This window comes from Prunus avium, chromosome 4 (assembly GCF_965620075.1).
Source record: "Prunus avium chromosome 4, drPruAviu1.hap1.1, whole genome shotgun sequence".
NCBI lineage: Eukaryota > Viridiplantae > Streptophyta > Magnoliopsida > Rosales > Rosaceae > Prunus > Prunus avium.
The window spans coordinates 21891043-21915719 of record NC_142287.1 but is presented as its reverse complement, the minus strand read 5'-3'; the positions used below and the strand labels follow the sequence as shown (position 1 = coordinate 21915719).

Genomic DNA, 24677 nt, shown 5'->3' with positions numbered 1-24677 from the left:
AAATAAGAAACAAAAAATGAAAAAGTTTGATTTACTTTACACTATTTATAAATAATAAAATATTTTCAGACACATAAATAAACATATTTCAGACCCATCACCCCAAATTTTAAAGCTTTAGTCATTTTTATTAATTTAAGGAAATTTGTGGTTAAAAAAAATTGGAAAGTTTGTCTATGATTAAAAAAAAAAATTTGAAATTCAAAACAATTAATTATGTAAAACTTATGTCAGTAAAACACCCTTGATAAATTTCTATAAGGAAAATCAAAATCAATCTACGTAAAACTTCTATCAGTGATGGTAATAAAACATCTTTAATTAAGAATACTAGCCTTCGTGCCTGCCAGATTTTTTAAAATTTAAAATTTATTTTAGAATTAGAAAAGATAATGGGTAGTTGTGTTCTATAAAAATAGGATCCATTATATGATTTTTCTTTTAATTTTTTTTAAAATATGAAAAAGTGTGAATTTACCACATTATCCTCATTTAATTAATAATTTTTTTACTTTTTATATATAGATGAATAAAGTTTTATTCAATGGCCAGAATTGGGGACACACTTTTTTAACACATATTATGACACGCTTTTTATGATCATTAGATTAAAGAGTATCCAATGGCTGAGATTGCATATAGCATCAATGTATACTGATTTTCTTTTTAAGTAATTAATAAACATTTGAAATGACAAAATGCTTTAAACTTTTCCATTTATCTTCATTATCTTCATCATATCCTTTGAATTCGTAGAGACACATTGGGCTCAAACGAGTTAGGGTGTGAGTTAAATCCTCAGAGCATTTTCATCCATTTGTCATGGTAAAAGGCAAGAGGAGGCAATGGCTGTTACTATTTACATGAATAGTGTCTGCCTTAGCAATTTTTTTATTGGTTTTTCACCCATTGCAATAGCAATTCAAGGGCAATCACAATTCACATGAGATCTGAGGAGAGGAATTTGTATAGAGTTTTGGTGTGGGAAGTGAAGAATATGGTTAGTTATTTATTAAAAAAGAATTATGAAATTTCTTCATTTTCTTCATTTTTTTTGTTATTTAAATTGGCTACTGACGTCAGCATTATGTCAGCTTACCCAAGCAGCAGTCCAGACAAGTCTTGCCTTTGGACTTGCCCACGTTAGTGAAACCCAGCTCTTGTCCTACCAAGACTTGGGCGTTGGAAACACATTTGGGAGCATGGGGGCCTCTTGCCCTAGGGCCTCCCGGTGGAAATGCTCTTAACTCAAGCTCTAACCAATAAAAATGGGACTCTACGGAGAATATGGACCAAAACAATACGGATCGACACTCTTGGGTCCGGAGGGCAAATGATGAGAATGAGTTCAAACTCTCACTTTGTTTGCAAAAATTCAATTCAAATTAAACACTCTAGTTGTAGTAATTAAAACTTGAAATTCAACAATAAAAATTGAAATCAGAAAATGGAAATTAATATTACATATAGGTCGTGTTTGGGTGGAAGCAAAACTTTGTGAGGCTTTCTACACTACCGACACTTATCAGCCAAACAAAGCGGAAGGAACTGTAGGGTCCAGTAACCGTATAGAAGGCGGGCCCAGTGGACAGAGTCAAGAGTGCAGAGTCGTGACTATAACACACCTTTGCCGCTTTGCGTATAAATTTGTCGAAGAAAGAAACTGTGAGCCCAAAGGCACTGTGGGCGTTTTGAACCCAAGACATAGCCATGGAAGCACAGCAGAAGAAGCAGCTGGTGGCGGTGGGTCTTCTTATCTTTACAGTCTTTATTTCTGGTGTCGGAGCTTGGACTGGTGAAATCCATGGCAGAGTTGTTTGTGATGTCTGTGGTGACTCCTCCGTTGGACCTGAAGATCATGTTCTAGAAGGTCCTTTCTTTCTCTCTTTGCTCAAATCAGCCCAACAGCCATTTGTTTTTGTAATTATGTGTTGCTTGGTGAAAATTTTGAACTGGGTTTTTGTGTTTGGCTTGTGATTTTTATGGGTTGGTGGCTATGATCATTTCTCATCTGTGCGTTTTGAGTCTTGGCTTGGTGGTGATGATCATCATGTTTTTTGCTACAATTTTTCATTTTGTCCAATTGATTTCTTTGTTTTTTTTCTTTTGATGAGTTTGCGAGCTTGTTTATGAGCTTAATTAGATCACCCTGAGATGATTTTTCTGAGACATTAACAAATTGAAAATTGCTCTGGTTTTAATGCTGTTTGATGATTTTGCCCAATCTGAATAAGTTATTATTGTAATGTTCTGCATTCCTTTATCTTTCTAATGGTTTTGCTTTCAGTAATATAATTGATGTGTTGGAATACTTTTCTCTCATAGATATAAAGACATAAAATTTGTGTTTTCGCTTAATCCTATAAACGATTACTAATCTTTTAAATATTTAAGAAGTCCCCTTTTTGTCATCTCTAGCATGAAATTTGATCTGATAATTGCAGAAATCAATGTGAAGCAACAGTGGATTTTGAATTTATAGTCTACCTGTTTTGTATAACTACTAGTACCTTCCAACAACAGTTTTTTATATCCTCGTTATGAATTTATATAATTGAGCTATGTTCTTGAATCTTATCGAAACGATATTTACCTTTTATGTTAAAGTTATACAGGTGGAACACTGATTTATGTCATTGAACTGCACAAGGTCTTCCAATATTCCCATCTGAACTTGTTGCCTAAATGTTTTCATTCACATTTACATTTCATCAAGATTACCTTGTGATAGCTTACAATCAAGAAGCGATGCTCCATGTACTTAAAATAGTTGATAGTAGGCTTAGAAATCGAAAGTGGTATTTAATTAGGCAGGAGAAGCATGATATTTAGACTTATATTGGTCTTGGCCAATTGCTATCTAGGTGTGGAAGGCAAACATCTTGTTGAGTAGGAAACATGTTGTAGTTTTGAAAACTTCAGAGAAATTATTCTGAATAAAAAATTTCAATCCAAAATATGAAAGAAAATGTGTTGACAACCTGGTTCATGGCTTCTAGGTTCCATTTTAAATTTTGAACATAGGATTTCAGTGTTTTCAGATATGAAGGGCTGTTCTCTCGTTGTACATAGAAACTTTGGTTGTACAACAAAAAGAAAGAACTTGACATCATTGCTGAAGTACTGACAGGCGGCAGCATTGCCGAAATACATTTTTCACTTGAGCCGGAGGAAGATCTTGTTGGATTAAGTTCAATCCTTTGGGAACATTAGGAAATCCTCACCAACACAGTACATAAACCATTTTTCTTTTTCATGAATCTGATACAAGTTAGGACTTTTACCCAGAACTTATAGACCATGAACAAAATGCCAAAATATTTTTATTTATTTTTCAATGAATTTAGTCTCTTTCAGACTTTTTTCTTTGATGATTTCATCTATTGGATTTTGTTTTTAAATGCAATAGAGATATTATGATAAGTTCACATCCATGTGATTTGTGGTGACTTTTATCATTTGAAGCTGGTAATGAAATTAAAATTTTTAGTGTGTGTTTAAGCTTTGTAACTGCTATCTAGGATGCAATTACAATGCTAGATCAGTGTATATGTGGAACTTTGACATTCTTGCATTTGTTTTTCACTTTGGATGTGGCCGAATTGAATGGTTTTGACCCTTGATAATGTTATGATGCAGGTGCTGAGGTAGCTGTTCTATGCATTACAAAATCAGGGGAAGTTCTAAATTACCAGGCATTCACGAATGATAAGGGGATATATACAGTGGCAGAGACAATGCCTGAGAGCGACCGCTGGGATGCATGCCTGGCCCGGCCCATCAGCAGCTTCCATGAGCATTGCACTCATGTTGGGGATGGTAGCTCAGGAGTAAAGTTCAGTTATAATCACCCATCAGGCTATTCGCACACCGTCAGAACTTTCGTCTATCGACAAGCAAGTGTACCAGCATACTGCATTTGAGAATTCTGAGTTCAATGTACATCTATATTGTTTAGTTGCAATATAAGCTTGCTTTTACTGAAATGCATTCATCACACAATGGGAGTGATTAAAGGGCATGTGTGAGGCTAATGCTGTAATGTAGTTTATGATGAACATAGTTCATGTTAGTTTAAACCCAATCCTTGATTGGAATAATATACATAACCCTAGAGGAAGCAACATAAAAATTTAGGCTTGTTTACTTGTTAGGAAAGTAGCTTTGGTAGATCCAAGGTCAGCATCTAATCAGTCATGGCACTGTCTTAGGAGCTTGATCGATTGTAAGAGATTTAAAGTTTATCATGTCATAGGCCAGTTGCGTCTGGAGGTTTGAGATTGGAACAGAGGACGTATATCATAAAACCTTGCTAATCACCGTATTTATTTTGAACATCTATAGAAGGGAACACTGGTCCTTTACAAACTTACAATTTGTGCAGTAAATTCCTGCGAAGTTATCTCATATTTCATAAGAAGCGTTGTTTGGCTCCTTAAAACTGAGGAGCTCCTCATAAGAAATGTGATTATCGCAATTACAATTAGGCAAATGCTCATAATCACTTGAGTTATAATTTACAAACTTTTTGCTACGATATTCTCGTAATTAAGTGAAGGTACACCAAAATAATGCCATTAATCGGAAATAATCTAGGAGATTGCTCAGTCTTGGGTTACCCTTTTTGGGGGACTGCCTGTGATACATGCTCATGCGTCAAAGATACCTCCAGAAAAAAAAAAATCATTTTCCAAGAATATTTGATCTACCCAAAAAAAGTCATGATCTACGGCTGGGACACCATCCACTTGGTGACAGACTTATAGTGGGCCCGAGTGCTGAGGTGTCGATAAATGGGAGGATCGCTGGACGTGGCCAAAAGCCATACAAACTATATAAGTAACCCCCACCAAAATGTCGAGAAGCTCCACTTGAAAAGGTAACTGTATACTACAAGTAAGATACGAACGAGGGGCATAAATGTCAGTCCAACAAATATTTTCCCAAAGCAACCGTTGAAAGACTCCTAAAGGGAAACTGAAATAACTTGAATTGTCTTCAGTTTGATATTAGACGTAGAAAAGAGGGTCCATTTGGGCGAGCTCAAACTCGAAGCCCCAGAGAAAATGATACAATGGCTGAAAAGGTTAAGAGCTGCATTTGGAGCCTCATTTCTCTGGCTCGTTTGCTTGGTTTACTTCACCCAGGTTTTTCATTCTCTTCCCTCTCTATCTCTGAGATGATAAATTTATGTTCTTGGTGTACATAAAACCTCTGTGTTACTTTCTTTTGTTGATTTGTGAGGAATTTAATCTTTTGGGTCATTATATTATGCTGTTTTTTGTGTTTCTAGGAGGTGGAGATTTGTGATTCTAGATTTTTGGGTTGCTGGGTTGTGTGTATTTATTGATTTTGGATGATTTTGAGAAAGATTTTGTATGGGAAATGCTCTGTCCTTGTTAAGAAGTTTCTGATGTTATTAGTAGGCAGGTGAATTTTGTTTGATTTTAAAGCATCCCATATGGAAATGGTGTACTGTTAATGAAACAATTTCTTTTGTGTTGCTGTAAGAAAAATCGATATGGTAATTGATATGTACCTGTTTGATATATTGTAGGGTTTTAGATCCTTTGTATGGACGGCAGTTTCTTACCAGCTGAAAGATAGGCTTAAGTTGTCACCCTCATCTTCCCAATTTGTGTTTTCAATTGCTTTCTTCCCATGGAGCATTAAACCATTATACGGGTAAGGATCTTCTTTTACTAAGTACAAGCGCTGGGAACAAGTTTTGTTTTAGATGTGTTCATGGATCTTCTAGATAACAGATTTGCTTATTTACATTTATGCCATTTATACTTGAATTCAAATATCTGTCCTAAGTTTGTAATGCAGTTCTAGTTGCATCATGTTGTCTAATGACGTTGAAAAAGGTTCCATCATTAGTCTTCTTAGAAATTCAAAGCACAACTTAATCCTCACAGTGAAGTCATTTAGAAGCAAATTTGGAGTAATTTAATGAAAATGGAATCATCACTTAATGTGACGAAAGAAAAGGATATCGATAATAATGAAGGATGTGCATGATGATTTTGCTTATTTTATTTATTATTATTTTTTAATAATTGTATTTCATCCTAAACATAGAATCTCTATTGTTGTTCTGAGTGTGGACATGCTTCATTTTATTTATTTATTTATATTCTCAATATTCCTGCATACAACACATTTCATATGAGTGCATGAGCAAATACTAGTTGGACATGAAAATTAGCAGTCTGAATGACAATTGTACTTGTTATAAAAACATAAAAAGAATGGCTATTATACCTATTGCATGTCTTCAATGTTTGTAGTCCAGACATTGAAGTTGCCTTTTTTGTGTTAACAGTTTCTTATTGGTCCTATGAAATCTGATTGCATGTCTTATTTGCAGAATTGTGTCTGATTGTATTCCAATAAAAGGAAGAAAAAGGGTTCCATACTTGGTGATTGCAACTGTGCTCTCTCTTGTGCCATGGCTTATCCTTGGCCTGAATGCAACGTTGAGGAGTTCCAAATGGAACCTCATGACCTTCTTAACAGTCCAGAACCTGGGCTCAGCCATGGCAGATGTAGTAGTTGATGCAATGATTGCTGAGGCAGTAAGACGTGAGCGGTACGCACACAAACTGAGATTCTTCCCATTTCTTTGCAATGCAGTTTGAGTTGCATATTGAGTATCCTGCAAGATTATTCTCTGGACAATATAAATCTGTTGGCATACAACCACATGAACTGCTTAACTTGTTCTCGCCTTATTTTGGGAGTTTAGCATGAGTATTGCTGCCCCAGGGCCTCATTTGCCGGAGACCAAAAGAAGATGGCTATTTTTTCATTTCCCCCTATTTCTACTGCTAGTTTGTCTGGTTGATCAGGGATCTAATTCATTTTTAGTACCTCTCACGGATTTTTTCATTCCCCTTCTTAATCTGTTCAAGGATACAACTTGATATCTTAAAATTACCTTTATCAGGGCCTTATTTGCTGGGGACCTCCAGTCGATATCATGGTTTTCAATGGCTTTGGGCGGCATATGCGGGAGTTTGTCAGGAGGATATGCACTAACCAACTTACAGATACATACGATTTTTCTTCTTTTTTCTGTACTACCATCCATACAGTTGTTATCATGTGGCTTGGTTGAGGAGAAATCTGTTACTGTAGATAGTAAAGTTTTGCCCGAATTTTATGACTCAAGTAGTGTTGATGGGGTGAATGGAAATAGTAGTTTTCTAGATGAAGATAGTTTCTCAGAGAAGAAACCCAATAGCAGCATGATAAGGAGAAAGAAAAGTAGTAAGGGCGGCAAAAATAAACGAGTTACTGGTAAAAGCCAGATTGCTGAAAAAGTTGACTCGTTGCCTTCACGGTGGTTCCGCTCTCTCAAAGCAGCCACTTTAAGTTTGTGCCATGCATTTAAACAACCACTCATTTTGAGGTAATTCCATTATTTATTTATGTATTTATTTATATGGGTTTCTTTACATGGCAGTTGAAAACACAATTTAAGGTTTTTCCTCTCTAGGGGCGTTGCCATTGTTACACAATGAGATGATCTGGTCACTTAATAGAAATTCCAAGTGGTCTAGAATAATCCTTGGAGAATGGGTGGTCAAATCATCTAATAGGATTTCTGTACATAAATTTATGGGGAAGTAAAGTTTAAATGTTTTTGCCCATTGTGGTACATGGTCTTCAAGCCAATCTAAATTGTTTCTCTGGAGATATAATTTGCTATTTTTCTTATATGTGGATATATTATAATTTTTAATCTTTGTTACTTTTGGTTTTACTTTGTTTGAGCTCAGACCAATGGCTTGGTTTTTCCTAGCACATGTTTCCATTCCAAACCTCTCGACTGTGATGTTTTATTATCAGACAGAGTTTTTGAGCTTGGAAGCCTCCTTTTTGGGCACTGCACGTGTTGTGGGATGGTTAGGCCTCATGCTTGGAACCTTTGTATATAATCAGTACTTAAAGACAATGAAATTAAGAAGGATCCTCATGTAAGTACAATGCATTTCTGTTAATATTTTTTACTGTAAATGGATTCCTTTTTGTTGAAATTATTTTATTGATGATGATTTTTCTGTCCTGATCCTTGCAGGTTGTCTCATGTTGGTTTGTCTTTCTTGGGTCTCCTAGATATGGTTTTAGTCTCTCGAGTAAATCTCACCTACGGAATATCAGATAGAATTATGGTGCTTTGTGGCTCAGCTCTCAGTGATGCAATCAATCAATTCAAGTACGTACATACTTGCTCATAGCAGTTTTCTTCTGTAATTCACGAAACAAATTATGGGACTCAGAAAATATGAAAGTGTGTAATGCTTTTACCCTTTGTATCTTACAAACATGCAAAATTCCATAAACCGCTGCAGGTTTATGCCATTTCTGATCTTATCTGGACAGCTATGCCCACCTGGAATTGAAGGGACTCTGTTCGCCCTCTTTATGTCGATAAACAACTTAGGGTCAACATTGGGGTCATTTGTCGGTGCCGGGGTGGCTTCAACTTTAAACATCTCTTCAGGTTCTTTTGACAACCTTCCTCTGGGAATTGCCATTCAAGTTCTCTGCACTTTCATTCCTGTTGGTTTTCTATTTTTGATACCAAAGGAAGTTACAGGGGTATCGGCGTAGCTAGCAAATCTCTTTTTCAACACAGAATAGGTTTCCTAGTTAGTGAAAATGAATAGAATATACATATGTTTTTCGAAGTCTTCTCCACTGGATTCATGTCTACAGAACAAAAGTTGAGATTTCTTTACGGATGCACACTACAATTTTGAAGTTATAGCTACTTATGAATGACACATTGACATTTAGAGCTTGCTTTGCCGATAAACATGTGTATAAATTTTTAGCACATTTCTGGTCTGGAATGAAATTTGAAATGTAGAAACAATTGCTGTTGTGAATACGTGCTGGAATTTTTTGGTAGGACAATTGAAAAATCAAGGAGTGGCGAAATCACTGGAGTTAATTAACACTGGTGATCAACTGCTCTCAAATTAAATAACACTCCAAATTGTTATTAGGTTGATTTGGGATTGAAGTTGATAGGAATTCAGAGTGTTATTAGATTGTTATTAGGTTGTTTTGGAATTTAGTTGAAAGAGGAATAAGAAAGATTGATTAACAATTGGTTTTTATTTATTTATTTATTAAAAGCGAAAGTAATTTTATTGATAACACAGAAAAAAGTATAGAGTAGCATCAATGCCAAATATGAGTACAATATCTCTAGGGATGGCAAATATGAGATATAATATCTAATGACCAAAGACAAAAATAAATTGGTATTTTAAAGTCAAAGGACCAAATACAGTTGTTTTGGCTATTAATTTGGCCTTGAAATCAATAAAGAAACTAATTAAAAAGTAGGTATTGAATAGTAAGTAAAGCTGTTTTTTTTTTCTTTTTTTGGGTGAAAATAGTAAGTAAAGCTTTTCATAAATAATCTCAACATAGTAAAAAAGAGATCATCAAGTCTTGGGTCTTGCTCAAGTGATTTTATATTTGGGAGATTCACTATTAAAAAAAATCCTACATGAAATGGATTTTAAAAACACACTCAAAGTTCATTTACAAAATAACAAAGTGGTGTCGAACTTCTTATAAATTACTGTCACCGTGTATGATTAGGTTAAAGCACAAATAAGGGATTGGTCTTCGACTATACTTTTTATAGAAGCCCCAAAACCCTAACCCTCCTGTTGGAACTTGAGCAGTCTTGGGAAATCGAAAACAAGGATGTCAGTCCACTTACCTGACGAAATCATAGACAAAATCCTTGTCAGGTTGGACCCAAAATCTTTGATCAAATTCAGTGCAGTGTGCAAGTCATGAAGGTCTCTAATCAAAAGCCCTACTTTCATCCACACCCACCTCAGCCGCACAATCCAACCCAACAACCAAAACGACTCTCACCTTTTACTACTTATCTCCACGAAAGCGGACACTGGTATGATTTACTCTTTCCGTTGGGACAATCCCGAGTTCAGTGAGTATACCCGGCTTATCGACCGTTTCGCTGACAATGAAGAACGTTCAGCCTGGTATCTCAACGTGGTTGGGACTTGTAACGGGCTCGTATGCCTTTCCTTAGGTTACAATAAACTAAGAATTTGGAATCCCAGTGTTAGAAGGTTTGTGATTCTGCCAAGCCCTATTTCTGAGTATATAGCTAGGTATGCCTTTGGCTATGATTCGCGTAACAACGACTATAAGGTTTTGAGAACTGTTAATTTACCTGGGCAGACCGAATGTTATCAAGCAGAGATTTGGTCCTTAGCTCGGGGCTCGTGGAAGAGTCTTGGAGTTGGAAGTACTGGTCGAGGCTTTTTATCTGAACTCATCCAACAGCCTGCTTTTGTCAATGATGCTGTGCATTGGGTTCAACTTAATACGACGAAGGGGGAAAATGGAATTATGTGGTTTGATATGGTGAGTGAATCGTTTGGCGAGACTAGGATTCCCCAATGCGTGACAAAAATGCTAATGCTTACCTTAAGACATGATGAGAACCTTGCCTTGCTTACATGGGATTCTGCAAGCGTAGACCATCCTTGTTCTTATGACCTATGGGTGATGAAAGAGTATGGTGTCGAGGAGTCGTGGACTAAACTATTCAGTGCTCGCCATCAAGAATTTATAATAAGGCCATTATGTTGGAGAAATAGTGGTGAAATAGTGTTCAAAATGTTTGGTGGAGGTCTCCTTTCGTTGGACGTTCAGACTGAACAAAAAAAATATCTTACAAGGGATGGAAACGATTGCTACTTCTTGGATTATTATGTAGAGAGTCTTGTCTTGCTTGGGGAAGCCAACGCAATTTCTTACTGAGGAGCAACCAAGAAGTACGCCTTCAAATTCTTGCAACATATATGCACATGCACTCATGGTGAAACTTCGATTGAATTTCACTTTAATCAGTTTTTTTTTTTCTTGTTCTTTCTTTTGATAATTTCAGATATCTTTTATTTTCACTCTCGTTGCAATGTAGAGACATTTTGCATTCTCAAGTGGCCACACGCATGTCCTGTTTGTTGAGTTGTGGGCGCACAATCTTCTACTTGTTCTTGGTCTTATTATTATCTTTGCTAGCTGATGCTGATCATGACTAACACTCGTCAACGGGAGCTTTTCTAATAAGGATTTGAGTTACGGATTAGTGTCGTGGATTCTAATGTCAGCTATCCATTAGATATGATAGCAGGTTGAATATTTTTCTGATATGCATGCACCGTATATCCTGTACAATGTGGTTGAGATATTAGAAGTCCTTAACCAATTCTTAACATAAAATCCTAAATGGAGAATTTCCCCCTCGTGTATGTATGTGATCAGCTCCTCCACCGGTCTTCTTTCGGAAGCTGAGGGGTGGTTAACAGGGTAGCTAGACAACGCGGTAGGAAATCTACTTATTTGAATTGCCGTTGGCTTCTCCTGGGAGTTTTCATATCCAGGTACGTAAATGTATTGGAAACATAGGGTGACATGACATACTGGTTTTGCATAGCTTTATTTTGGATGAACTGTTTTTGTGGATCAATGAACTGTTGATTGAGATATTGTTTGTAGCCAAACTTATGAGATGTTATGCACCAGATGTACTGTCATTTTGGCAATTCAAAATTTTGTGTTATTACCTTGAATTGTTAAGTTCTTTCGAATCGATTATAAGATCTTTTTCGTTCTCATTTTATTGGAAAAACTTGAACGAACATAATACCCTTGGTTCTGCTAGATCAATTGAGGAAAAACAAGAAATTTTGACAAGAGTGGTGGTATTATAAGTTAACTTTTGACAGTTATCATGTCATTGTTTTGACTTAGACTTGATGTATTAATTTTTTGTTCTTATACGAAAGACTCTCTATACAAATTTCTTAAATCTTGCTGACTAATGATCTCAGGTTCAAATCCTCATGATACCTTAGTAGTGTGTGTGAAAAAATACAACCCCCCTCTCTCCTTGTAATTTATATTAGCTTGTATATAAAAAATATATAAAAAAAACCTTTAACTATAAAAGGATATGAGAAGGTGTCACACACATTGTCCTAACCAATTGACCTAATAAGCGCCTCAAGTTGTGTTATTAAATATATATAGAGAACCCATCACTTCAATTTTGTTTCAAGCGTTTGATTTAAAGTTTTAATTGAATCTTAGCTTAGTTGATTTATTGAACATGATTTGTTCAAAATTATTAATCTAGCCTGGTCTCGAGCCTGTTTGGTATCCTACTTTGATCAAATTTTATAAATTCAAAAACATATTTTAAGTCCAAAACCCAAAAAACCAGTTTGGTAGGTCTATTTTTAAAAACCTAAATCCAAAAAAATCACAATTATTGAAAAAGAAAAAAGTGAGATTGTACAGCTCTCTCTCTCTCTCTCTCTCTCTCCCCTTAACCATTGAATGAGTCATCAACGGTGGAGGAGGCTCCATCAAACTCATCCCCATATTGGATCGACGAGATCGAGACCATTCTGATGTTAGACGATTATGTCAATGACCCAGATCTCGTTGTCAATGACAGCGACTTTTGCCCATATCTTGTCGGCGGCGTCGTTTGCAACTTTTTTTTTTTTTTTGGTGTTAAACTTGAGTTCATGATTCTTCATTGTTGGGATTGCTCCACCCTTACTTTTTTAAGGTATATATTTCACAATAAAGCATCTAATTAAAGGAATAAAATTCGTTGGTTCATCAGATAAAGAGAGATAGAAACATAGGTCTTGAGCTTCTTCTCTGCTTTTCCTTTTTTTTTTTCTCAATTAAAATTAATAATTAATTGGAATAAGTTTTAAGATTTAAAAAATAAGTTTGAAGTTGTATACACACACAAATTTTTAGATCTTTAAATTTGTACTTGAAAACTCATGTTTTAAAAAGAATCAAGATTTTTAAGTATGCAACATTGCCTCATTTGGAGGAGATTAAGTTTATTTTGCCTACTCTTGATCACGAAAATGCTGATGTTACACATACTTATAGGTGCTTTAAAGTCAAGCTACGTGAGTATGATTGCAACGTCTTAAAATTATAGGGTATTTTGTTGAAATTGAACAAATTAGAGGGAGCAAAAACACCAACTAGTACTTTCTCGGAAATCTCCTAAATTGAAATGAAAATTAGGTCAAAACCTCAGGAGAATGTTAAGCAATCATTCTGTCCTTACCAGAAAGCAGCACTCTCTCTCTCTCTCTCGTAAAAACCCCAACCCCTAACTCTTCCACTGAAAATTAGACCAAATTCAGAAGTAATGTCTGACTATTTTCCAAAGGATATCATACAGGAAATCCTCCAGAGGTTGCCCGCCAAGTGTTTGATCAAATGCACCTTAGTGTGCAAGCCATGGAGGTCTCTGATTCAAAGCCCTAGCTTCATCCACAGCCACCTCCGCCGCACAATCCATTCCAACAACCAGAACGCAGCCGTTGGCCTCCTTCTGCTGAGGGCTTTTGCCGGCCACGATAATTGTACGCTTGACTCGTTGCATTGGGATTACTCTGAAACCGGTGAGCATTCCAAGCTTGTAAATCCTTACCCTTACATTAAACAAGCTATTTTCTCCCCAAGTGAAAGAGTTGTAGTTCGGGACTTCCATGTGGTAGGAGCTTGTAATGGGCTCGTATGCCTTGCTGTTGACTTTGCCTATGTTGGTTCCCACACAATCATTTGGAACCCTTCTGTTAGAAAGTTTGTAACTTTGCCTAGGCGTTGTGTTTCACTGAGCAAGACTGGTCAGCATAGAGCAAGCTATGCTTTTGGGTATGATTCGCGCACCAATGACTATAAAGTTTTGAGAAGTACGAGTAATAGGTACGGGAAAACCCCGTGTGAGGTTGAGATTTGGTCGTTACTCAGGGCCTCCTGGAAGAGTCTTAGTGCTGCTGTTGTTCCAGAAGATTTCATGTTTGGAGTTTATAATAATCGTAATGTTGTTCCTGGGAATGTTGGGCCTGTAGATAAACATGCTTTTGTCAATGGTTCTCTTCACTGGGTTCAACGCCGTACTGTAGGGGAGGACAAATTCATTTTGTGGTTTCATATGGGCAGTGAATTATTTGGAGAGATAATGATGCCTGAAGGTTTGACAAGAGAGCGTTGCTTTGTTTTAAGGTACGAGGAGTCCCTTGCCTTGTTAGATAGTGAAGAACTACAGGGAAATTGTTCTAAATTCGACATTTGGGTGATGAAAGAGCATGGTGTGGTGGAATCGTGGACTAAATTATTCACCGTACACCTGCACCGCCGTATGTTGGAGCCATTTTGTTTTACAAGGAGCGGTGAACTAGTGTTCAAAATGGGTGGTAGTGGTCGACGGCTGCTAAAGGTGGATCTTAAGACCGAAGAATTTAAATATTTTGGAATTGATGGATATACGTGTCACTTCATGGATTCTTTTGTGGAGAGCCTTGTCTTACTTGGCCAAGCCAATGCTATTTCTTACTGAGGAGCCAGCAAGAAGTAAGAACAGGTTTGGTTACACTCTAACACACTTGCTTTCACTTATCTGTGTTTTATTCCATATATTTGAAAATAACTACGGATAATGTATCATTGTTTGCAATATGCACACACTGAAATTTAAGAATCAAGATGTTGCATAAAATCCCCTGTTTTCACTGGAGTTGTAGTAATTTATTCATTTTTTCTTGTTTCGATAATTTAAATTTCTTTTACTTTTTCTTTTAAATGTTGTCCCACTATTTAATAGGTCACTGTGCATCAAAAAAACATTTTTTTTATTTTTTATAATGTGATATGGTTTAAGTGCAGTGGGTTTCTCTTTTTGTTTTAGCTTCTTTGAGGATTTTAATTTATCTGAGAATTTTCGTGAATTTTCATTTTGTTTTCTAGTAAATTCCTATGAGTTGCCATTGCAATTGTGTCTCTTTGTATATGTCAAGCCATGAGCAAGTGTTCTACAGAGTTAATATGTCCGCAATTCTATTCTTTAAGTTAGGCATAAGCAATAATGACTCACATTTCCAATGTAGTCCTGGGAGGAAAGCAATGTACTTCTATCTGCGCCAGTTAGGTTTGATTAGTTAATGGCCAAACAGTAATTTGGTTTTGGTTAATATGTTCTTAAAATCATTATAATTTGATCCACTTGAATCCCCTTTTATCACTCACATTAACATGAGAAATTAAGTTGGTATTCGATTTTCTTTGTTGCAGTAAGTCTATTAGTTCACCACATGAGCTCTGAAAAAATGGATCCTCTTCTACTACTACTAAAATCCATAGGAGTCCCATTTACAATTGTCCAATGACACTATGTTCTTCTCCACGGTGCATGAGAAAATGTTTGATAAGTTGGTCAATTGTTGAATTGATTAGCTTATTGTTGGGGTTAAGGATTAACTTGTCTAAGAATGTGTTAGTTGGTGTCAATGTGGATGTGGATGGGCTTGGGTCTCTAGCTAGAGATTTGGGATGCAAGTTAGGTGTCTAGCCGCAAAGCTATTTTGGTCTTCCCTTTGGCGGTAATCCTTGTGGCTTATCTTTTTGGTATCCTGTGGTAATTAAAGGTTGGAAGAGAGGTTGATTGAGGGGGCATGGCGGGTACTAATCTTAATTTAGTCGGTGTTGTTGAGTAGCATGCCTATTTGTTAATGTTCATTTTCCGGTTTCCAAACAGGGTAGATAAGGTTTTATAAAAGTTTGCTTACGTATTTTCTGTGAGAGGAGAAGAAGGATCACTTGATTGGCTAGAATTGAGGCTATTTGATCTTTCAACTGGAGGGGACGGATGCTTTATGGATTCTTTTGTAGATATCCTTGTCTTACTTGGCCAAGCCAATGATAGTTCTTACTGAGGAGTGGGAAATAGGAACCAAGCACAGGTTGGGTTTCAGCAATTACTTTCATAGTTTAACTTCTCTCTGTATTACTCCAAATATATGTTGGATTAGTTATGCTTAGAGCACATGATTATTATTTGCAACTCACAGTGAATTTTATGTTTGCTCTAAATTACATTCTCAGGTACTGGAAACTATTTGTAAAGAAGGGGAGGGCCGACGACAATTGAAAGAGATGCAAAGCTCCTTGCTCTGCAATCTGGGGGAATATTTCCTTAGTGGAAGAACCTCAATAGACTGGTCAGGATTGTCAGGAGGAGGCACTGGCCGGATGGAGCTCGCGTCAACAAGCTCAGTAAGTAGCTTGTTTGGGTCATCGTCAGAGGCCAGATTCTCGTACTGCACCAGAGGCTTGTTCATTTTCTTCTTCGTTGAGGGATTTAAGGGTTGTGGGTTAAGGATTTTGGCTGGGAACCATGCATTTTTGTAACCCTCTTCGTTGCTACAAACTTCCACCTTCGAATCCTTGCTCAGATGGGCTTCGCTCCTCACCATCACTTTCTTGTTTTCGCTCACTTTCTTTCTCCAGAGAAAGACACACTACTACTATATTTACTAGTGTTTTAGCAGCAGAGCGGTCAAATTGTACGACTCTCCCTCTCTCTCTCTCTTCAAATTGTGCCTTTATCTTATCTCTGGTGAAATGAAACAACTAATGGTAAAATTTGAACCATATATTATATATTTTTTTGTCTGAATTTAAACGATTTGTCGGTCAATCAAGTTTCCTTGGAAGCCACAGGACTGAGAGAGTTATTGTTGGCTTGGATGTTTTGGTTATCCGGAAGATATACCTAAAAACCCAAAGATATACCTTTATACCCAAAAACCCAAAGGTATACCTTTATACCCAAAGATATACCCAAAAACCCAAAGGTGGAAGTTTGTAGCAAAAAAGAGGGTTACAAAATTGCATGGTTCCCAGCCAAAATCCTTGACCCACAACCCTTAAATCCCTCAACGAAGAAGAAAATGAACAAGCCTCTGGTGCAGTATGAGAATCTGGCCTCTGACGATGACCCAAACAAGATACTTACTGAGTTTGTTGACGCGAGCTCCATCCGGCCAGTGCCGCCTCCTGACAATCCTGACCAGCCCTTAGAGCAAAGCTCCTCCCTTTTTTGTTTGTGTTTGTTGTTTGAAACTATGACTGTTCTTTTTACTTAATTATGCAGACTTATGTAATTGTTTTTGACATTTAGTCCAAGTTGGGTTCTTCATTTTTCTGTGTTGAATCCAACCATATAAAGCATATAAAATTTGGATTAATGATTGGAAAGTTACATGTTAAAAACGGAATAGAGGTCAAAGCTAGAAAACAGATGAAATTTGTTTCTCTCTTCTCTGCCAAAAAGATCGCTTAGTTTGTTGTCCGAAGAATTTCTTCTCTACCCAAAAGCGATTGATCACTTCTACAATACCTGGGTGATAAAGAAGCGATACAATGGTGATACAGTAGCGATACCGTGGTGATACAAGAGTGATACAAAATCTTGATTGTGTTTACCTTTGGTTTCTTGTTTTGTTTCATTTATTTTACTTTTCTTTACTCATTTTTAGTATTCGATTTGTATCTTACCTTTTTTATTGTGTTAAATAAGTGTTCTATATGTACTCAATCTAGATCCTTGTATAAGCCTCCAATTCCTCGTGGGAAGGATTCCGTATTTACAAATCTATACTCTAATAGATTCGTACACTTGTGGGTATTTTTAGTTGGATGATTAGCACAATAATTTGTGCCAATTATTAATACAACAATTTCTGGTGCCCAGGGAACTAGCACGGCTTATATGTTTTCTTTGAGTATGTTTAGAATATTTAATTAATTTTCGTTTATTACTTATTGTTTCATTTTGGTCTCAGTGTAAGTTTGTTTCTTTTGTAGGATCAATTTGCATATGTCCTTTGCGGAGCTAGACATCTCACTAGAGTGTACAGTAGCAGAATTTCGAGCTCAACTTGTGAGAGAAAGAAATATTCGACTAGCTGCGTCTACTCCTCTGCTTATATTGTTCTCGCAAGTTGAATCACTTGAATCAAACCCTAAGCGTTAGAATTAGGTCACTTGTTTGTGTTTGTTGTTTGAAACTTTTAGTGTTCTTTTTACTTAATTATGTACACTTTTGTAACTATTTTTGACATTTGGTTCGAGTTGGGTTCTTCATGTTTCCGTGCTGAATCCAACCATTATAAAGTACATAAGTAACCAAAGTCTGTCAAAATTGAAAGTTTGACAATAATTGATAAACATAAATCTCATTATCTCATTCTAATACAATAATTATAACACGTGATTAGGCCAACTCACATAAGCCATCTTACACAAAGGTCAATTTAATTTCCAGCATAATTATTTTTTATTTGTTTTTTATTTACAAAAGAAGATGCGAAGGAGACCTGTACTGAACCATATATAACCAAGAAAACTGGAACAGAGAGGAGACACAAAGAAAATTGGAAGAGACTATGTTATTTCCGATTTTATATTGAATTCTTTTATTAAGAGTAACCAATAACTCATACAAATATTTCAATCGTCATTGAAAGTGCTTTGATTTAATGGCCTCAACCTCATAATAAGTCTCAAATTTGAATCCCAAATTTATCTATAATTTGAACAAATAATGATGATATACAATGATTTGGAGGGTGGTTGTAATACTTATCACATTGTGGTCTTAATGTGGGGTATAAAAAAAATAGTCTCGCCAAAATTTTCCAAGAAGATGATGTCAACGACCTGAAGAAGAGAAATTCATGCAATGGGAAGAAACTGTCTGAAAACTTCCCTTTAATTTAGTCTTTTAAATAGATATAACATCAATTAACACACTACTTTTCTGTTTGTTCCATTGCGTGAATTTATTCTTCAGATTGATCTCCTTAGAAGACAGGTCAAAAGGTATCATCTTCTTGGCAAGTAACCTACTCATTTAACAAATAACAAAGTTTTCTGCACGCTTTCAAAGTTCTTTGACTGAAGAATTTAATCAGCCATATTCACTATAAAAAAAAAAAAAATGGCAATAGTCACCATTATTTAGTGATATTTTGTGACATGAGCGAATGTCACCAAATAATGGTGACTGTTGTTATTTTTTTATAGTGATTATTGGTATACAATTGCAAATAATTACAATGAGAAAGTTTTTATTTTATTTTTGGCTTTTTATTACAAATGGTCCCCGAGATTTGCTAAATTATCATCTGTGGTTCCTAACGTTTTTTTGTGACACTAATGGTCCTTAAGGTTACCCTCTACACATCAAAATGGTCCCTGCCGTTAGCTTCCGTTAAATTTGCTGTTAAATTGCTAACGTGACACATGTGTGGAGCCCACACATCCAATGATATAAAACCACGTGGCTTTAAATAATATATATTTTAAATATTTTAAAACTTAAATTCATAAAAACAAAAATAAAAATACCCGCACCCTCCATTCTCACTATATCAGCGCCTTTCACCCCTCGCAGACCCACCTTTTGCCTCTCTCTCCCTCCTCTTCCTTCCTTCTCTATCTCCCTCTCCCTCTCTGTGTGTCTATGTCTCTTTCTCTCTCTCTCTCTTTTTTAAAAAAATTCTACAAAGCCAAGGGCTTTGACTTTTGCTTAGGCTAATGCTGCAATGCTTTGGCAGAACCAAATGGAGGGGCAATGTTTGGTTGGATTAGACTGTAAAAGTGAAGGAAGAGGAGAGAGAGAGAGAGAGAGAGAGAGTGTTTGTGAGGGGGAGGTGAAGCACTGGCAGAGGAAGGACAGAGAGGGGATGGTCATGGTGCAGTTTTTTTTTTTGGATTTAAAGTTTTAAAATATTTAAAATATTTATTTATTTTATTTAAAACCACATGGTTTTATACCATTGGATGTGTGGGCTCCACACACATGCCACATCAGCAATTTAATAGAAAATTTGACGGAAGTTAACGATAGGGACCATTTTGATGTGTAGAGGGTAACCTTAAGGACCATTAGTGTCACAAAAAAACATTAGGGACGAAATGTGATAATTTCACAAACCTCAAGGACCATTTGTGATAAAAAGCCTTTAAAAAATTTATTAAAAAATATTGAGTGGAAGAAGCTACTCTACAGCTATCAGAGCCAGGTTTCGATCCTGGGACCTGTGGGTTATGGGCCCACCACGCTTCCGCTGCGCCACTCTGATTGTTGAGAATCATCCGTCTGTAAATCAATTTAAACGCGACTGAAGTTTGGTAAACTTATTAGTTGCCTTTCCGTACTTCCCCTTTCCTCAACTCCATTGAAGTGGGTCGCAGAAGAAGAACAAGAATGAGGAGGCGACCTGGAATTGGCGGCTTGCAGACAGCCGCTGCTGCTAGGGTTTGTGATGATTCTTCTCCTTCATTGATTGCTGCCCCTAATTATTGGTATTCAATTAACCAAGCCATGCTGATTTTGCAGGACCAATATCGGTTGTTAGGCGAGAATGTCGCCAAGATCAGAACCGATCTCATGAAGGAACAGCTTACCACTTTTCGAACCCAGTTGGAAGATTTCGCTCGAAAACACAAGGTCCCATTTTGTCTTTAATCATTTTCAAATAGCAAATTATGTGAATTTTTTCTTGGTATCAATTTGTGTTGACTGTGGATGTGTATCGTACAGAATGATATTCGCAAGAACCCTGCTTTCAGATCACAATTTCATAACATGTGCACTAAGGTTGGAGTAGATCCCTTGGCCTCCAATAAGGGTTTCTGGGCAGAGCTCTTGGGGATTGGTGACTTCTATTATGAACTTGGTTGGTACTTTCTTCTTCATCTCTTTGCATATCTGCAAAAATTGGCTGTTATTATTGTTGCTAAGATTGTTTAGATATATATATATATATATATATGTATGTTCCAGGCCTCTGTTAAGTTGCAAATTCAGTGCCCAATATTTTGTAATATCTGGCTTTATATATATATTGTTGCGGCCAAAGTCTCTGCATTTTATATGGGAGTGTATACATATTCTAAAATGGAGCTCATTGGTTAGACAGGGGTACAAATTGTTGACATTTGCTTGGCAACAAGACCCCACAATGGAGGTTTGATCAACTTGCAAGAACTCTGCAATCTGCTTCGTCAGAGGCGAAAGAGTGATCGTGAAGCTGTGTCTGAGGATGATTGCCTGCGTGCTATAAGTAAACTGAAGGTAAATATGGTTAGCCTGTCCATCCATTACTTGTATAAGTGTCAGTCAGAAATTGATGTGAATATGAGATACTTCAGTTAGGAAGGCCTTAGACAAGGGATTGCCCCCAGCCCCCGAAGAATAAAAATAAATTTTCTGCTCCTATGGTCTTACTTTAAGAGGTTCACCTCCTGAATTTCGGGTGACTAGGCCTAAAGGGCTTGAATTCATGCCACATTTTTGCTACGGGACAGAACATTGTGGCTAGTGCTTTTAGGCTGTTAGCCTGGTGATTGCTGGAAGGCTGATTAAGTTTTGTTATCGTTGTATATAAGTAGTTGTAGTAGTAGACCCCTTTGATCTCATGTTATTGACACACTATATTTTATGATTTATTACGACTTTATCTACTCTTAAAGCATTTCATAAACTTTGTCTTAAGCAGTTCATATTATATCTCTGCAGTAGTTAGTACCATACTATTATGATCGTTGACTAAGTGATGCATTATACTAACAACTGTTGCTTGATTCCAGGTATTGGGCAATGGTTATGAGGTGATTTCTGTTGGAAAGCGAAAGCTTGTTCGTTCTGTTCCAACTGAGTTGAACAAAGACCATAATGAAATTTTAGAGCTTGCCCAGGTTGCAAATCTTTGTTTATCTTCCTGCTAACTTTGCCAGGAATATAAATTTGAGCGAACTTATTTGATTTTTTCGATCTAGATGGGTTACTTAAGCTTATGTTCCGGTTCTCTTCTCTTAGGCTCAAGGATTTGTGACTGTTGATGAGGTAGAGAGACGGCTATCTTGGACCACTGGTCGTGCAATTGATGCCTTCGACACTTTACTAGATGTAAGTTGATGACATTTACTAAACTACTCATGCTAGTATCCTCTCTTTCCCTTCAGTCTATGAAATATACATGCTAGGATTGCTGGGGCTCAATACACCCTTGCTTTTCTCAGGAGGGTCTTGCAATGATTGATGATGGCCACAAAGATGGTATTCGCCGATATTGGTTCCCTTGTGTATCTTCCATCTCGACTCCAGGAGGAGCTGACACCTAACAAACATGAGGCTTCTCAATAATCATGGAGTTCAAAAAGGGTTCTGTGTGCATACTGAAGGATGGCTGATTTATCTGTGATTTCCTTTTGTAATACTAGTTGGTCAAACAGACTGCTGATGGACAATGTATTTCATCTTATGAAGGAGTCATTTGCATGGAATAACTCATGTTAATTCTCTCTGTGAAACAAATAGTTTTATTGATGAAGTATATTGGAGGAAAACATGATGCTCTGTAATGAAGCTGAACACAACTTTTTGTTTTATTGGCATCTATGATCATATATATAGACATCATCTCATCTCTTTCAAGAACTCTCAGTTTCTTCTGTCCATTCAGAGGTAGGCTCACTCCAAGACCTGGGGCGCACCCCTTGCTTCAAAAATAACATCATCTCCAATGCCTCAAAAACCTTATGCTTGTCCAGAAACCTATTCCAGACTCCACTCACAATGCAGTAATTGTTGTTGTAAGGCTTCTGGTGGTGCGCCGCATGCTGTGACCGCGATACCAAGATTCCCAAGTCTTGCAGTGCCATGACTACTGGCGGCAACTGGCTCTTCGTGCCGTGAGCCCAAGCATGAAATTGTTGGCAAAACATAATGGAACCTGAGCAACCTACAACTAACCCATGAACAATTGGATCATCACAAACGACGTCTATAGGAAGCACCATGAAAGTCACAACACGAGCCACAACATGTAAATTGTTCGCGAATTGGCGCCTGGTTATTGTCCATGGCCACTTGTGGTGACCTTGAAATGCCTCAATTTGGGCGCCAACAATTGGGGTTAAGGCACTACCGTAATTGTCAATTCCCCAGTGGTAAATTCCGGAGCCAAGGTCAGCCAACACATAGCCCACCAAGCCTGCTAAAATGGGCTCCAGCCATATGTGTGAATTGGCTGCACTAATTATGGACTTGGCTAGAGAAACTAGCACCATGGTGCAGCCACATGCAACCCACCATTGGCGGAGCCAATTAAGGCCCACAAGGGTCACTTGACCATTCTCAATATTTTGAAAACATTATATTTATCTATGTCATCCAAATTGTTTTATAGCTATACTTACTATTGACCCTTCTAACAAATGTAAATTGTCTACAATGAACATGAATATGATCTATATTTGATTTCATGTCTTCATATGTCATTTATACGTGTGTGTCATGGATTTTATTTGATTTTCTCATTCTATCTAAAATCAACTTTTGATACTCTTTCATCATCTTTAGGTTGCTAGAATTTGGGTTATACTTACTAAGATATTAAATTTGTGATATTGAAATTTAATCATTATAATGAATTCTTATATATATTTTTCCATAAAAACTAAGTTCATTGTAATTATAAAGCTATTTAAAGTTGACCCTCCTTGATAAAATTCCTGGTTCTACCACTGCAACCCACGCACGATGAGACCATGTTGATAGCAAACTTGGGTCATTGAGCTGGGGACGGATGGCGCCTCTGATTACTAGGTTGTTGGTGTTGGGCTTGATATTCGTTGTGAAAGAGCAAATCATACTTGTGCTGCTGAGGGTGGGAGTTTGGTGCTGGGGATTTTGGCGGAACTTCGTTTCAGTTGAGATAGAGATTGGAGGGTGTTAAGGAGAAACCAACATTAGAGCCTATTTTGGAGAACATATAGAAATATTTAGTTATATACCCATTCTTAGAATGGTGTCGTAGTTATAGGAGAAGTGTGGGGGGTAGAATTATGGACCATTGGGATAGGATTTGTGCATGAGGAAGTTCATTTATTTACCTAAATAGACTATTAGGATAGAATTTTTTGGTCAACTTGCAATTGGATTAAAAACCTCAAAAGAAGGCAAGGGCAAAAAAAAAAAAAAAAAAAAAAAACCACAAGGAAAACACAACCTAAAAACAACCTCTATAGAGTTCGTGCACGAGGAAGTTCATTTATTTACCTACATGGACCATTTGGAAAGAATTTTTTGCATCTTTTTTTGGTCAACTTGCAATTGGATTAAAAGCCTCGAAAGAGTTTGTTGTCTCAGGGCACGGACAATGGCGGATCTAGGATCCGTAACCCAAGGGGTCATAGTGTAAGGCCATCTCCAGTCATGGGCCATAGGCCAAATATAGCCCTAAAATAATGCAAAACTCATCTCTAGTCATGGGCTAAAAAAAGTTTGGGCCAAATTTGGAGAGCCACATTTGACTCTTTAGCCCTCCAACTAAGCCAAATGTAGCCCAGTTTTGGCCTAGGCCAAATTTTTTTGGTGAGTCCAGCGCATGTGCTTTCCAAGATGAGAAAGTATCACGCGTGGGCAAGAGCACGAAATATCTAGCGCAACTGCAAATCCAACAGCCAATATTAAAGGGCCATTAACATCATCAATGACGTCAGCTAACAGTTAGGTTTTTATTTTTATTTTTAATAACCTTTTTAAATGTTTTAAAATTATTTTTGTTTAAAATATATATATAATTGGTTTCTGATCATTGGAGGTTAGAACCATTGATTGAAAAGTTATTTTTTATTTATTTATTTAAAACCTTTTTAAATGTTTTAAATTCATTTTGTTTAAAAAAATATATAAATTAAAAAATATTGTCTCTAAA

General features: G+C 36.8%; 6 protein-coding genes and 1 non-coding gene across 9 annotated transcripts; 5 read left to right on the top strand and 2 right to left on the bottom strand.

Annotated features, from left to right (window-relative positions):
• The first annotated feature begins 1637 nt into the window (after positions 1–1637).
• LOC110758166 (Pollen Ole e 1 allergen and extensin family protein) lies at positions 1638–3986 on the top strand. The gene is made up of 2 exons (XM_021959972.2): positions 1638–1870; positions 3640–3986. Exons 1-2 carry the CDS (start codon positions 1711–1713, stop codon positions 3921–3923), a joined length of 444 nt encoding a protein of 147 aa, XP_021815664.1. The 5' UTR covers positions 1638–1710; the 3' UTR covers positions 3924–3986.
• Positions 3987–4986: 1000 nt separating this feature from the next.
• On the top strand, positions 4987–8807 carry LOC110758127 (Major facilitator superfamily protein). Its single transcript, XM_021959916.2, has 7 exons — positions 4987–5147; positions 5558–5685; positions 6374–6595; positions 6953–7417; positions 7788–7985; positions 8087–8224; positions 8361–8807. Exons 1-7 carry the CDS (start codon positions 5067–5069, stop codon positions 8620–8622), a joined length of 1494 nt encoding a protein of 497 aa, XP_021815608.1. The 5' UTR covers positions 4987–5066; the 3' UTR covers positions 8623–8807.
• Positions 8808–9948: 1141 nt separating this feature from the next.
• Positions 9949–10827, top strand: LOC110758159 (F-box/kelch-repeat protein At3g23880-like). The gene has a single exon (XM_021959964.2). It carries the CDS (start codon positions 9949–9951, stop codon positions 10825–10827), a length of 879 nt encoding a protein of 292 aa, XP_021815656.1.
• Positions 10828–12972: 2145 nt separating this feature from the next.
• LOC110758140 (F-box protein CPR1) lies at positions 12973–18010 on the top strand. 3 transcript variants are annotated; one of them, XR_002526907.2, is made up of 3 exons: positions 12973–14473; positions 15644–15848; positions 15991–16564. XR_002526907.2 is itself a non-coding variant. In XM_021959942.2 (2 exons), exon 1 carries the CDS (start codon positions 13256–13258, stop codon positions 14447–14449), a length of 1194 nt encoding a protein of 397 aa, XP_021815634.1. In that variant the 5' UTR covers positions 12973–13255; the 3' UTR covers positions 14450–14473; positions 17755–18010. The 3 variants fall into 3 exon arrangements, 2 of the variants coding, with proteins under 2 accessions (XP_021815634.1, XP_021815633.1); XM_021959942.2 differs by lacking the exons at positions 15644–15848; positions 15991–16564 and adding an exon at positions 17755–18010; XM_021959941.2 differs by lacking the exon at positions 15644–15848 and having other exon boundaries at positions 12976–14473.
• A 1954-nt stretch (positions 18011–19964) lies between these two features.
• TRNAM-CAU (transfer RNA methionine (anticodon CAU)) lies at positions 19965–20036 on the bottom strand. The gene has a single exon. It is a non-coding gene; the product is annotated as a tRNA-Met (tRNA).
• A 24-nt stretch (positions 20037–20060) lies between these two features.
• Positions 20061–22347, top strand: VPS22 (EAP30/Vps36 family protein). The gene is made up of 7 exons (XM_021959966.2): positions 20061–20212; positions 20294–20404; positions 20498–20633; positions 20877–21031; positions 21547–21654; positions 21776–21865; positions 21979–22347. The coding sequence occupies exons 1-7, from the start codon at positions 20162–20164 to the stop codon at positions 22078–22080; spliced, it is 753 nt and encodes a 250-aa protein (XP_021815658.1). The 5' UTR covers positions 20061–20161; the 3' UTR covers positions 22081–22347.
• A 42-nt stretch (positions 22348–22389) lies between these two features.
• On the bottom strand, positions 22390–23158 carry LOC110758161 (fatty acid desaturase 4, chloroplastic-like). Its single transcript, XM_021959967.2, has one exon. It carries the CDS (start codon positions 23026–23028, stop codon positions 22390–22392), a length of 639 nt encoding a protein of 212 aa, XP_021815659.1. The 5' UTR covers positions 23029–23158.
• Positions 23159–24677: the final 1519 nt, after the last annotated feature.

Coding starts and splice junctions, on each gene's coding strand:
- LOC110758166 (XM_021959972.2), top strand. CDS start 1,711: ATGGAAGCACAGCAGAAGAAGCAGCTGGTGGCGGTGGGTCTTCTTATC. Junction 1,871..3,639: donor TGAAGATCATGTTCTAGAAG/GTCCTTTCTTTC, acceptor GTTATGATGCAG/GTGCTGAGGTAGCTGTTCTA.
- VPS22 (XM_021959966.2), top strand. CDS start 20,162: ATGAGGAGGCGACCTGGAATTGGCGGCTTGCAGACAGCCGCTGCTGCT. Junction 21,032..21,546: donor GTGCTATAAGTAAACTGAAG/GTAAATATGGTT, acceptor GCTTGATTCCAG/GTATTGGGCAATGGTTATGA. Junction 21,655..21,775: donor AAATTTTAGAGCTTGCCCAG/GTTGCAAATCTT, acceptor CTCTTCTCTTAG/GCTCAAGGATTTGTGACTGT.
- LOC110758140 (XM_021959942.2), top strand. CDS start 13,256: ATGTCTGACTATTTTCCAAAGGATATCATACAGGAAATCCTCCAGAGG.
- LOC110758161 (XM_021959967.2), bottom strand. CDS start 23,028: ATGGTGCTAGTTTCTCTAGCCAAGTCCATAATTAGTGCAGCCAATTCA.
- LOC110758127 (XM_021959916.2), top strand. CDS start 5,067: ATGATACAATGGCTGAAAAGGTTAAGAGCTGCATTTGGAGCCTCATTT. Junction 7,986..8,086: donor AAATTAAGAAGGATCCTCAT/GTAAGTACAATG, acceptor TGATCCTTGCAG/GTTGTCTCATGTTGGTTTGT. Junction 8,225..8,360: donor GATGCAATCAATCAATTCAA/GTACGTACATAC, acceptor AAACCGCTGCAG/GTTTATGCCATTTCTGATCT.
- LOC110758159 (XM_021959964.2), top strand. CDS start 9,949: ATGATTTACTCTTTCCGTTGGGACAATCCCGAGTTCAGTGAGTATACC.